At 34.0% G+C, this 13,724-nt stretch overlaps 1 protein-coding gene across 1 annotated transcript; it reads right to left on the minus strand.

The window, feature by feature from the left end:
* Positions 1–652: 652 nt before the first annotated feature.
* On the minus strand, positions 653–11,881 carry pla2g4f.2 (phospholipase A2, group IVF, tandem duplicate 2). The gene is made up of 20 exons (XM_056476870.1): positions 11,709–11,881; positions 11,078–11,150; positions 10,508–10,644; positions 9,194–9,325; positions 9,004–9,044; positions 8,825–8,867; positions 8,505–8,559; positions 7,864–8,012; positions 7,647–7,760; positions 7,514–7,548; positions 7,197–7,335; positions 6,666–6,802; positions 6,299–6,521; positions 5,647–5,764; positions 5,023–5,160; positions 4,814–4,921; positions 2,470–2,649; positions 2,190–2,359; positions 1,909–2,095; positions 653–1,209 (listed from the first exon to the last, which is right to left on the minus strand). Exons 1-20 carry the CDS (start codon positions 11,715–11,717, stop codon positions 968–970), a joined length of 2,430 nt encoding a protein of 809 aa, XP_056332845.1. The 5' UTR covers positions 11,718–11,881; the 3' UTR covers positions 653–967.
* Between the last annotated feature and the right edge of the window lie 1,843 nt (positions 11,882–13,724).

Consider the following 13,724-nt stretch of genomic DNA (forward strand, 5'->3'; position numbering starts at 1 on the left):
GCTATAATACTTTTGTATTTATGTAAGGCAATAGACCTACATAAGTTAAATATATCACCATTGTGATTAATATTATTGGAGCATTTATATAATGTATAACATTAATGTATATCTAATCTACAGAAATTAAAATTCCTTCAGTCATTTTCCTTCAGCAAATGAATTATCCTATTTTTTAAATTAGAAAAACAGACTTTATCAGAATTTACCATTAAATACATTAAGTCAAATTTGAAGTAAAACGTCATTCATTCATTCATTTTCCTTCGGCTTAGTCCCTTCATCAGGGGTCTCCACAGCGGAATGAACCGACTTATCCAGCATATGTTTTACACAGTGGAAGCCTTTCCAGCTGCAACCCAGAACTGGGAAACATCCATACATACTCACATACACTAAGGCCAATTTGGTTTATTCAATTCACCTATAGCGCATGTCTTTGGACAGTGGGGGAAACCGGAGCACCTGGAGAAAACCCACATGAACACGGGGAGAACATGCAAACTCCACACAGAAAGCCCAACTGGCCCAGCTGGGGCTCAAACCAGCAACCTTCTTGCTGTAGGGCAACAATGTTAACCACTGCACCACCATGCCTCCCCAGAAATATAAATTATTAGAGTTTTTTCTTAAATATACAGTAGGCCATATATAGGTTTATATGTCAAGTCACCTTTATTTCTATAGAATAAAAGCCATAGCAACATTTCAGATTATAGAACACCAGCATTTCAAGCAGGAAGCAGAGTATAGTATAATGCTGGTATAGATTAAACCTGAATCAGTTCAGTTTAATATGAATGTCAGTGTTGAAGGACGATCCACAGAAGAGCATCTCCACCGATGATGATGATGAACAATGGCATTTTTCATTGAACTATGCTTTTAATTAATCACTTTATAAGTATATATATGAACATCAGTTGCTCCATTTGCTCCTGCTCCAAAGCCTGACTACAAGTCATAGCTAGAATTTTGACACGTTTGTTGTAACGGGATTTTTCGCTTTGTTTCTCTTTAGTGCTTTTTTGAGTGTGTTTAAAATGACGTCTTTGTTGTTCAGAATGTTGTAGGTGGTGAGGCTGGACAGTTTCTGGAAATCTTCAGGCTCATAGGTAAGATTGAGAGTGGAGAATGGACAGAACATTCTGGTGAAGTCAACATCAAAATCTCCTTCCTTCATCTCTGCTTTACCTTCTCGCTTCACTCCTAACGCACACGCACACACACACACACAAACACAAACACAAACACACACACACACACACACACACACACTCTTAGTAGTAGCAGTAGTATATTCAATCAGTAGATTATGAGGTTGATTTAATTTCACAGAAGAATTTCAATTTAAGATTAAAAGTTGAATAGTTAAGGGGAAAATTATAATATAAATAAAATATAATAGATATTTTAAAGACAACTTTTTTGGGGGGGCACACAATGAAAGTCAGTTGGGTCCTTAGTTGTTTTGGATCCCACTAAATATCAATGCAATAGAAAAACATTCTTCAGACATTCAGACTTTTTGGAGAATACATGTCCATTCTCATTTAGAATGATAACCGTAGAGACAACAACAATACTGTAATGATATTTTAAACAGCCACATTTTATTTATTATAAGCGCAGGTTCTTTAAAACAGGATAGATTTTGGTTGGCTCTCATTGTTTTATTAGATCATCAGTAAAAACTAAAATATTTAAAACTTGTTTCATAACTTCCAACTCTATGATTCCTATAGTATAGTGTAGTATATTTTTTTGTATATATTTTTTCTATATCATCGTCACACTTGGTGTGAACGTGCCTTAAATGATGACAGGATGTTTATTTTTAGGTGAACTCCAATGTGTTTTGATGGTACAAATGATGATAATATTAAAGGTAATGATGGCAATACTCACCTGGAGCTTTGAACTGTTTGAATGAGACATTGATTAAGGGAAAGTGAAGCACTATGGGAACCTCTGGATTCTCTTCATCTTCAAACACATACACTTCCCTGATTGGCTCAGTCTCCAGCTTTTTGAAATCGATCTTTGGAAATAGAATCTTGCGTTCATTGCAGTACTCCTGGGTTTGCTTTATAATCTACAGTAATGGACACAGACATAAACAACCAAATCACATTTGTCCTCATTATTTTTCTCCTCAAAATTCGACAGGTCTTTCTGGCAACTCTCACCTTGAAGTGGTCTGAGTCCCAAGCATAGTTGAGAGACAGAATAACATCTGCGTGTCTATTAGAGCGCAACACAGGAGGAAATCCAGATTTGAGAACAAAAGCGGAGTCTACCAGGCCAAGTGTGGTATCTGCTGGTGTCAGGGAGTTCGGGAAAGCGTCTGGATGTGTGTCTGCGAAAAGTTCACTTTATAATTAAGACCATGTCTATTGAGATTAAATTGATTTAAAGAAGGAATGGTGCTAATTAGGCTAAACTGAACTGCATAAATGATGTTCTGACCTTTCCATGCGGTGAAGTCACAGTTCTCAGTGTAGTTCCTGTGCAGGTGGAAGCCTCTCAGGAAGTTGAACACTTGGCTGATAATGGGGCGGCTGGTTAGAAAGTTGCTCAGCTTTTTTGCCAGTTCAGTCATAGGGTTGACATGAAGCGTGTTCGATGTTGATGGTTTGTTGTCTGTGTCTATTGATAATGGATTTTTTGCATTAAACAAATGCAAATCTAAAACCAGGTTTATGCATCTACTTAATCTGCACATGGTTTTATGAAATGATTAGACATAGGGCTCTATTTTAATGATCTAAGCACAAAGTCTAATGTGGATGGAGCAAAAGCACTAAGGGCATATTATAATCCACTTTTGCTATTTTAAGGATGAAAAACAAAACTGCACTGGTGGAAGGAAAAAAGGGTTGTCCTCTTTCTCTTAATGAGCTATGGGTGTGTTTTGGGAATAACATGCATTAAACCAATCAGAGTCTTATCTCCTATTCTCTTTAATAGTCAGTTGCATCACGCCATGGTGCATTCGCTATTTACATGCAGGCTTTATAAGCAAAAAAACTGAACTCTTTACTAGTAGGAAAACGGTTAAAGACCATCTATATGAGGTTAAAGACAATCTACAGAGTGAGCTTCTTCCATTCAACCATGGAGTAAGAAAACGGTGGTGGATGCACTCCACTGAAGACATCATTACATTTTTTATTTCGTAATTCAATTAGTTAAGTACAAAGATTTGTTTAAAAACTATTTCTAAAAACAGGAACGTGGTTGAGAACCACTGGTTTAGGTCATCTGTGAACATCATTTTTGCAGGAATCCTGTAGGAGGTAATGAAGAGCACAACTCCAATGATTCCACCAACATAGGCTCATTCTGAAAACGTCCCCATATATATTTCTGGAGATCACGAATTATGTAGCCAGAGGTAAGTATTGTTGCATTTCTTCTTTAAAACAAATGCGTTCTATTTCATGCTTACCAGCTGACCGCTTACCTCCATACGGACGGCTTTCTCTCGGTTACCAGTTTGGTAACTTAGCTCACCATGTATGTCGGTAGACTTGAGATGCAGGGTTTAGGAAAGTGGGTGGGCGGGCCAATCTGTGCTTTTGAAAACACCTTTTTTTTTTTTTTACGAAAGAGGGTGAGCGGGGGGAATCGGTCGATCGATCAGTCAGTCAGTCAGTTGACAGCAACCTCTGGTGGATTTACACAAGAACAGTAGTCGCAAATGGCACACGCGAGAGAAATTTGAGATCTCAAAATGTGTACACAGCGGTCTATGGTCGTTTTGCGAAAACAAAAACTGCAAACAAATGTACCTCCTAGGACATATTTGGTGCTCTTTGGAAATCTATATAGCATTACGTTTTCAGAATGAACCTGAGTTGGATTCCACACTAAGTCACGATGTCATCAAAATGCACATTTGTTTGTTGTGAATTTGCGCCCTCTAGCAGTGAAAATTACATGCCATCTATTTGCAAGTTTCCTCATGAATTGCACTGCCAGAAAACAATTTAAAACATAGAGAAAGCAAAGAGAAGCATGGATAACATATTTACAGTAAACACTCATTGGAGGAACAGTATTACTTACTGACCATAATGGCCCATTACCTTTAAGCATGGGAAGTTGCAGGCAAATTAGCCCAGTCAAAGTGAGTCAGTCAGTACTTGCTTACTTCCACGTTACTTGCAGTAACAACAATAATTGACTGTAATTTAAAGTTATATTAAATGCAAGTAATTAAGAGTGCCTTTTTGACCTACTAAAGTAGAAGTTACAGTAAGTACATCTTTATATGTAATGAATAATAAATGTGTAATAAAGTGTACTGCCAACAAATGTACTGACACATGTTTATGTTACCTATAGAGGCTTATGTTACAGGATAGTGATTCATTTTTTGTATTTTAATTCAATTTTATTCATTAAATTACAGTACATAAAAAAGTTTTTTATTCAAAATTAAAATTATTTGTTTTCTCCTTCATGTGATTTTAAACCTTTATGAGTTTCTGTCGTCTGTTGAAAACAAAAGATGATATTCTGAAGGATGCTGGTTACTGGCACCCATTGATTTCCATAGTAGAAAACAAAGCTCTGTAAGTCAATGGCACCAGCTACCAGCATTCTTCAAAATTTGGTTTTCTGTGTTCAACAAAAGACAGAAACTCAATTTATGAACAAGCAAAAGGTGAGTAAACGATGAAAGAATTAAATATTTGGGTGAACTATCCCTTTAATAAGGCTAAAACAGTAGTCAAAGAAACATTTGAGAAGCTTCATTGCCTGGCGACATTTTCTCCTGTGCTCAAACTCATTGCTTTTCTCTTACCTGTGTGGTTCACTTCGTCCCCAACCTTGCTGGCCCATGAGGGAATCACTCCAGTCACGACAGTCCAAAGCTGAGTCAGACTCAAAGAGAAAACACTGCTCCAGATTCCTGCAAACATAACACATTCTGACTGATATCTTAAGAACAATGAGTCACGATCATTGACTCATTATGGTTTCCTACTCTTTAGTGCATTTACATCTATTTACCCAACAGGGAGTATATTCCAGCTTCAGGGAGTTTCTTGACCATGTGACCGAGGTAATATTCACTCCCATAGTTTTGAGCAGGTATGAAGGCGCCGTACTTGGTAAATCCCACCTCATATGGAGTGAACTCACACCATTCTGACAAGAGAGCAAAGAGAAGCAGTGATTGAAGCCTTTAAAATGCTGATTTGTGAAGATTTCAAATCATTTTCTTGTTGAAGTCTTTGCTTCAAACTAGTGATTCAGAGCAAAGAGCAGAGTGTGTAAACATTATACACACAATTTGTATTTAATGACATGTTGATTTGGTAATCCGTTGCTTTTAATGAATAGAAAAGAATAGATTACATTTTCTGTCATCTTTCGAGTTTTTGATGCATTTAAACAGTTTTGACCTTTAGAAACAGTGAATCATTTTGGGACAGTTGATTCAAGTTGTTGATTCAAAAGTTTGTTTCTCCCGTCACTAATATCTAACGCAAGCACTTTTAGCTGCTCTCAATCCAAAGAATTGATCTGTTAAGTAAGAAACATAATAATCTTGACCTTAATGGACCATTATTTCGCAGGAAAGGAAGTGGCAGGCGATAACATAAGCCAAAGTGAATTAAAGTCAGTGCCCACCAGTCTCTATGGTACATCCTGTCTTGCCGTTCTTCATGTTGAGAGCTGTGTAGATGGGAAGTGGGTTCTGGCCATTACATAGTGCCATCTGCTGGTCTGATAGTGTACCCAATTTTTTCTGAGGAAGAAAATTATTGATAAATTACATTTAAATAGAGTGCGAATTACAGGGGGGGTTAGAAATACAAATATTATTAATCAAAATAATAGATAATATAAATATATATTAGACCACCCCTATAATAGATTATACCATTGTGAACACATAATCACGTCAATCAGTCTGCGCCAATAGATATGGTAAGTGTTTACAAGACACTTTTCTTGTGAAATAGGTGTTTGTTTCCACATATAGCCTAAAAATAAAATTAGATGCATAGTTTGACCTACAGTAACCTCTGAAACAGCTAATCAGAGGATATTGTAGGTCAGAATACACAAAATATCCCATAAAACACAAATATGTTTTATTAATAAATGGCATTTAAATAAATGCATACATTTGATTCACTGAAGGATAAATTAAACAAACTAATTACCGAAAAAGTTGACCCCCCTGATCCTCAATGTATAATTTGCACCCAGCATTTAAATTTGACATTTTAATGCTTACAAAATTAGTTTTGCATCTGTGATATGAAAGACCCAGTACCTTTCCTTTGACGAGGTACTCTATAGCAAGACCCCACATGTCTATGAGAGATACGAGGTGTCCTTGTTTCTCTCGCTCCTCCATCTTCTCTTTGTAGTGCCGTAGCTGTTCAGGTGAAAATACACTAAACACACTTTTAGAGATCTCCTTCTTTACAGACTCCATAGCCACATTTAGGTCATTGTTTGACCAGTTAGCATCACTATAAAGTGAAGCCATAGTCCTGTGATACAACAAGAAAAAAAAATATTGACATGATTATTTTCTGTAATCTAAAAGCTATGATACTAAACAGATAGGAACTACTGATTTTGAGTTGGAAATGTGAATGTGTTGCCTTTTATATTCATATTTATTTTACATTTACCAGGTAGAGCCAGAAACCCCTGTGATGTAACTGACTGCATCAAGAAGTTGGAGCTTTTGCAGAGCTCTTAGACCTCCAAATGTGGCTGTCATTGCTCTAGTCCCACCTCCAGAACACACCACAGCCACCTGCGGGACCTGAAGAATCACGAAAGATTTATATACATAGTAGTTTTAAATAAGTATATACATATACAGTATATGTGACATTAATTCATTTCTTGTACAGTTATGTCAGTAGATAAATTTGTTCAATATATTTATAATAAATTTTAGTGCCATTTCTATTATACATAATAAATATACATGGTAAACATGCATATATTATGTAGATACAAACTTTAATTTTGAATGTAATGAATCACAATGAATAGTTTGACAGCACTGTTAATTATAAATGTGATTCATTTCATTTAATATACACATGGAAACATGCAAACTCCACCCAGAAAAAAAAAAAAAAAAATTATGTATTTCAGGCCACTATCCTATCATCTGTTGAATGCCTTTATGCTTATGTTTGTGTTCTTGCCTTGCTAGGATCTGGTGCAGAGCTGAGATTCAAAGCTTTCTGAAGAGCTTGCGAAACAACTTTCCTTCTCTTCAGCAGAAAATTCTTCTCCTCCACTGGAATATCAAATTCCAGACGCACATCCATCTCTTCATCTGAGCTTCAAAACAAACACACATTCACGAATGAATCATGGAATCAGTTGAGAAAATGCTGGTAGTTCCTTGTGATTTACCTTATTTAATTACCATCAATAACACATTTAAAACCATTCACTTTTGATCAATGAATTGCATGCAAAAGAAGTTTATTTGAAACTTATAGAAAAGATTGTTTACCGGCCCTCTGTGTTCAGTTCTAGATGCACTTCACCCTAAAATAAATGATTACTCCAATTAGTTACTAGCTTTTCATTTTATGCTGGAAAACTATATAGATATATAATACAAATCTGATTTTACCAGTACGTACCTGTCCAATAGGCATGGAGAGTTTCACTTGCTGTATGGCCGATAAAGGTTTCATAGGAACAGATGACAAAATGTCTGCAGTCTTTGTATATTTCTCATCCATTTCTGCCCCAGCCTGGATAAACATGCAAACAAATAAGCAAGATTCAGATTTTGTATTCCTTATTTGATTTGGTAATAGTCATTTTCTGAGATTATCTGTTTAATCGGTGACACACTTTTGGGGGTAAGAGACTAAACTCAGTCTCCAGGTCTCTGTTGATGTAAAAGCACATGGTCTGCGAGCAGCTTGAGTTTTCATCAGAGCTCAGGATCATACAGTCTTCCTTATATGCGCCTCGCAGTTTTAACATCATCTTGTTCTCCACTGAGGTAAATGCAGAAAAAAATCTTATTTTTTTACAATGTTCTTATTTCATCACCTTTAACTGATTTTTTTTTTAATTTAGAACAATATTTACTGTAAATTTTTATTATTGAATTAAATAATCACTAAAATACTGGTTATAATTTCAGTTATAACAGTTCAGTTGACATTTTAAAGCTTGTGTATATATATATATATATCAATGTCACATTGTGGTTAGTTATACAGTCAAAAAAATATTTTGCTGCTTGTTCAAACTACGCATTTAAAATGAGTTGAAGCAACCCAATTCTGGATTTTTTTTGGACAACTTAACTTTTTAAGTTCAATACACTTAGGTTTGTAAAAACGATTGATTAACTTAATCGGCTTGTGTTGGGACAACATGAAAGAATTGCGTGGAACCCAGCATTTTTTACAGTCTATGTACATTTTTATGAGTACAATTTTTGACGTCTAAAATCAGAAATGATTGAATGTTCTTCTGTTCACCATTTGTCTTCAGACGTTTCTGCATCTTCACATCCAGTGCACAGAATGGACCTGCCTAGAAATGAGTGGGGAAAAGAAAAAAGTGCTTTTGCTTTTACAATTAATTCAACAATGATATTCAAATTACAGTCAGTTTTGTTTAATGTAAACTTGAACAAAGAGTTTTACATATTTTATTCGTAAAATATAAAAATGTCACTTGATGGAAGGATGGTAAAATTATAACTTTTTTCAAATATTTCATAGTTCTTGAAAAAATATTTACATTTTCTTAGGAGCGCTAATAATTCCATTACATTTAAATATGTCAAAACTCTTACCATCAGCACTCCGTTTGAAAAATATGGTACAGGCTTCTCAGAGCTGAAGAAAAAAAAAATAGAGAACATAAACAAAACATTTTTATATGCACTGATTATTTAAGACATGCCACCTCTATAACTGTTTTTTTAAGTTCTTTTCCCAACAAATTGATCCCAACAATTTTATTTTAACTCACCTCACAGTCATCTCAAACTCTACCCACAGTACACCCTCTCTCTGGAATAAATAAATAAATGAATAGATAGGACTATACTTGACATGCATTCATTTATTTAAAGTAATGGACACCGAAGGCTTCAACTTTAAAAAATAAATAAATAAAAGGAGATGTTTTAGGTCATATTTCTAATATCTAATTAACATACCTCATCGTCTGACATAAAGCATTTGGTCTGCTTTTGTCCAGGTGTGAGGTTACTGATGTCGAAAAGGATGGTGGATAAATGGTCATCTTTCGTTAACTTGTCAGCATCAAATATGTGGAATTCCAAAATGTTCTGAAGAAACAAGAATTTGGCCTACTTTAGATAAGCAAAACAATCAAATAAAATTAAATATTGTGAGAAAATTCTGGTCTGTAGCAATATAAATGTGGGCCAGCTAAAGCTAAACATGTATTAGGCCTACTTTAGGGTTGAAGCATAAGGTACATAAGGAGTAAGATTGTTTTGTTCATGTGAGTTGTGTTTCGATCCCGGGATGAAACTGATGAATAGTGTAAACTAATAAACCATAAAAACTCCAAACTCCCCCAATAACAAAATCTGTAGATACAGTATGTCTTAGGAGCACAGGTAAGTTGTCTTTATGCTGTTAGTGTTTTGACTTGCTGGAATCAACTAAAACAATGGCAGGAATAACATAACACTGACATACCAAGTATGCATTTTTATTTATTTTTTTTAGCAAAATGACAACATTAAAAACATTAACAAAGTGAAATATTATTTTAATTATAAAAATATCTCTGTGTATACAGTTACAAATATGTTTGTATACATATTTCTATTCCTGTTATTCAGTTCAGTCTTAAAAAGAAGTTTCACCAAAACGTTCACCAAACATGAACATTCTGTCATTTAGTTTGTTTCTTCTTTTAAACACAAAAGAAGATATTATGAACGATGCAAAAAAAGCTGTAGTCATTGACATTGTTAGTATTGTGGATGTTAGTGCCTACTGGGTTCCAACATTCTTCATTTTCTTCAGAAAAGTGTATATATATATATATATATATATATATATATTCATTTTGTGTTGAATAGAAGAAAGATTTTAAAATTTTTTTGGAACCACATGAGGGTGAGTAAATGGCAAGTATTTTTTTAAGGCAAACTGGATGAAAGTTGTACAAATACTATACTTTGTTACAGACGTTCACAGAAAGTATTTTTTTAAGGTACTGCAATCAAATTTAGCCACTAGCTGACAATTCAACAAGCATTATGAGAACTGTTTTGATGGTTACATTAATGTGATGAAAGTTTGATTAAGTACAGTAATTAATCTAATTACTTCTATGTATAATGGCTTTGCTGTCAACCAGATTGCCACTATTACTGAAATCAACCTCATTTGTCACGTTAGTCAAGAACAATGAGGGTGGAGAAACACTTCATGCTTTACGTCATCAAGGATATTATTTTTATTTTGCAACTGTCTAAAACAGAATTTCTCACCTTGATACCGCTGTGCACTCTGAAATGGAAAGTTTCATTCCATTTTGGTTCATTACTATTTTTCACAGTCTTAGTGCGGTGACAGCAGGCACTGGCCGTGGGTAACTTTAAGATGACGTAGCAGTCATTTTTGGACACTGGACAGACAGAGCTCAGTCAATGCACACCAAGCACGATTATTACATGGAATATGTATTCTGATCAAAGACAGCAAAATCACACAAATGCTAAATATTTATGTTACAATGTTCAGTTCAGTTTCCTTTATTTTGTAATTCAAAACATCACAATAAATTGTAATGCAGAACGAAATTACATTGCAGCCCCAACAAGAACATAAAAAACATCACTATACAAACACTATAAAATTCTTACATAATAAAAAAGCTTTTATAACTTTATAAATATATTAAAACATTGTTGTTTAAAATATAACCCAATAAAAAAAATCTCTGAAGGGAATAACTTAATACTTAAATCCCTATTGCACCATTCGTTATAATTGTTGTAAGCATATTTATCATTAGTTCTCCACAAACAAAGTTTTTCAGGGGCTGACTGATAACTCACAAACATCATATGACTGATTGAATGTTCCTCTCAACACAGTGACACCGAGGTTCCAGTATGGCATCAACTCTATCTGTGAAACAGAAGTAAAATAAAACAGATATCTTTACATTTTGAGGGGCATTTGAGACAGAAATATGATTACTGAACTTAATAGAGAAAATGTGTAATTGCATGGAATATGTGAACTCCACTCATTTAAAACTGAGGCTGAACTTCACGACTAATGAAAATATATAAAAATGTAAACAAATATATCTAAAATTGTGTTTATTATTTTCACAAGCGCTTCGGTTTTTGTAAATTAAAATTTAAAATTTGGTAAATTGTTCACTTCTGTTTCTCTGTTTGAATAATAAATCCATTGTATGACCGTTCAACTATGAATGAGTTAAAAAAAAAACATAAAGATGGCACAATTCATTATTTTATATTTATTTTCAATAGATTCTGCTTCATCGAAAAATGAACTAAATCTTCTGAACTATTTTCTAAGAACATTCTAGCCCTTTGTTGGAAATAATTTTCACAACAGGTTATTGATCAAGCGAGCTACTGAGATTTGTTGGCAAAATGAACAAAAAAGCATTGTAAATAATTACAGTCAAATTTCCATGAGCTAAAATAATACCTTCAGCATTGTTTTCTCCTCAGCAGACCTGCAGTGAAGTCTCAGAACTAAAGAAGAAATGAAGATTGCACCAGTCAAAGTCACATATAACAGAGAAAACCTGAGAAACTAGTTTGTCCATCCCTTCGTTCCCTGATAAAACATTTGATGAGGTCTTGAATTATAGCATTGAAGGGGAGTTCATTAAGCTTGCTTCCAATAATCTCTACCCTCTGCTTGCTGATCATCCATCTCTAAAAGTTATTATTGTTAATGCATTGTAGATCGGACAGCTTGCAAAAAAATGATTGTGAAATAAGTTATCAATGGCAACTTTACAGATCTTGTTCGGTTTTGACGGATAAATAAAATAAATGTGACGCACCGCGGCTCATGATATGTTTTAAAATTCCTAAGATGGGGAGTGAGTTACATTTTAGTAATAACAAGGTAAAACCCTTCCATGCCCATAAATATCAGCCAAGCCCTGTTTCATTCACATGCCCTGTTATTGTCACTCCTGCTGATTCAAGCTCCAACTGAAGAAAATTGAGCCATTATAAACTGTTTACACTGCATTGTTTACCTGTATGGGTTGTTTTGTTTATCAGATATGTGCGTGTGCAGAACATTTCTACAAAGGTTGTAAATACATACAGACAGACAGACAGACAGACAGACAGATAGATAGATAGATAGATAGATAGATAGATAGATAGATAGATAGATAGATAGATAGATAGATAGATAGATAGATAGATAGATAGATAGATAGATAGATAGATAGATAGATAGATAAAGAGGAGAACCTCTTATCACGTTTGGATTTTTAGAGAGAAGGCCAAACCATCCAAAAAAAAATTTTTTTTTTTTTTCTCTACAGTAGTGACTGGTCAATTTTTCTATTGGTCTAAATGATTTCAATTGGCAAAATGTTGTTTTTTTTTTTCAATTGTAGCAATAGCCTTTTAACATTGGCTCAATAAGAATTAATGTGTGGAAACATTTGAAAAACCATGAAGTCTGCCGAATCATGTTATTGGCACGACTGACTATTTTTAATTGTAGCATGAGTTTTTGGTTTCACCTAATTTAAAAATTAACATTGGTAAATTTACATTGCTAAAGTCTTTAGAAAAATGAAAATAAAAACTCAGAGAATCTCCTAAATTGTTGAGTACACCTCTTAGAGTTCATCATGCTGCTGCTGCTTTCTGTTTCAAGAATTCCCATCTTCAATGTAGTTGTGTGGTTTTCCAATGGCCCTGTATGTTTAAAATATAAAATAGCAGTGTCAATATTAGGTCTACGTATATCAAATACATATACATTTGTCACCATGCCATTAATTTATTTTTCAAAAACACAATTTCTGTTGGATCACAAAATGTAATTTTAGAATTACAAAATGTAGATGTTCACATACTTATTAAGTTTGGGTTGTGCAGTTTAATTCACTGAATTTCTACAAAGCATGTCGTATACTGTAAACTCACTGACTTTTTTGGTCACATCCATAACGCATAAATATTTTCCTCATTTAAAATATAAAAAATGTTTACAGATTGATATTTCTCTGCTCCCATAACTCTGTACTTTGCTTTGTAGTTTTGGAAAAAATAAACAGTTGTTTCAATATAATGTTAACATGCTTTCTCTGTAAATTTATGTTTTGAGTTTTTACTGCAAATGTCACATTCATAATGCTGGAATTGCTCTCATATATAGTTAGTAAATAAAGTCAGAAGACAAAAACAGGTTTTGTTTTACACAAAATTGACAATTCTGTCATAATTTACTCTCTCCTCACTTGTTCCAAACCTGTTTGCCTTTCTTTCTTTTGGTAAACACAAAAGAAAAATTTTTGGCATCCATAGTATTTGTTTTTCCTACTATGGAAATAATTACAGGTTTTCAGTTTTTTTCAACATATAGTATGTAGTGTTTAACAGAAGAAAGAAACTTACACTTACAAGAAACAAACAAGTCATAATACATCTTTACTGTATTATTAAAACATTTATCAGTTATTTCAAG

The sequence above is a fragment of the Danio aesculapii genome, chromosome 17 (genome assembly GCF_903798145.1).
Source record: "Danio aesculapii chromosome 17, fDanAes4.1, whole genome shotgun sequence".
In the NCBI taxonomy this organism is placed as follows: domain Eukaryota; kingdom Metazoa; phylum Chordata; class Actinopteri; order Cypriniformes; family Danionidae; genus Danio; species Danio aesculapii.

Coding starts and splice junctions, on each gene's coding strand:
- pla2g4f.2 (XM_056476870.1), bottom strand. Junction 8,560..8,824: donor TTTCAAACGGAGTGCTGATG/GTAAGAGTTTTG, acceptor ACTCATTTCTAG/GCAGGTCCATTCTGTGCACT. Junction 1,210..1,908: donor CAAACAGTTCAAAGCTCCAG/GTGAGTATTGCC, acceptor CGTGTGCGTTAG/GAGTGAAGCGAGAAGGTAAA.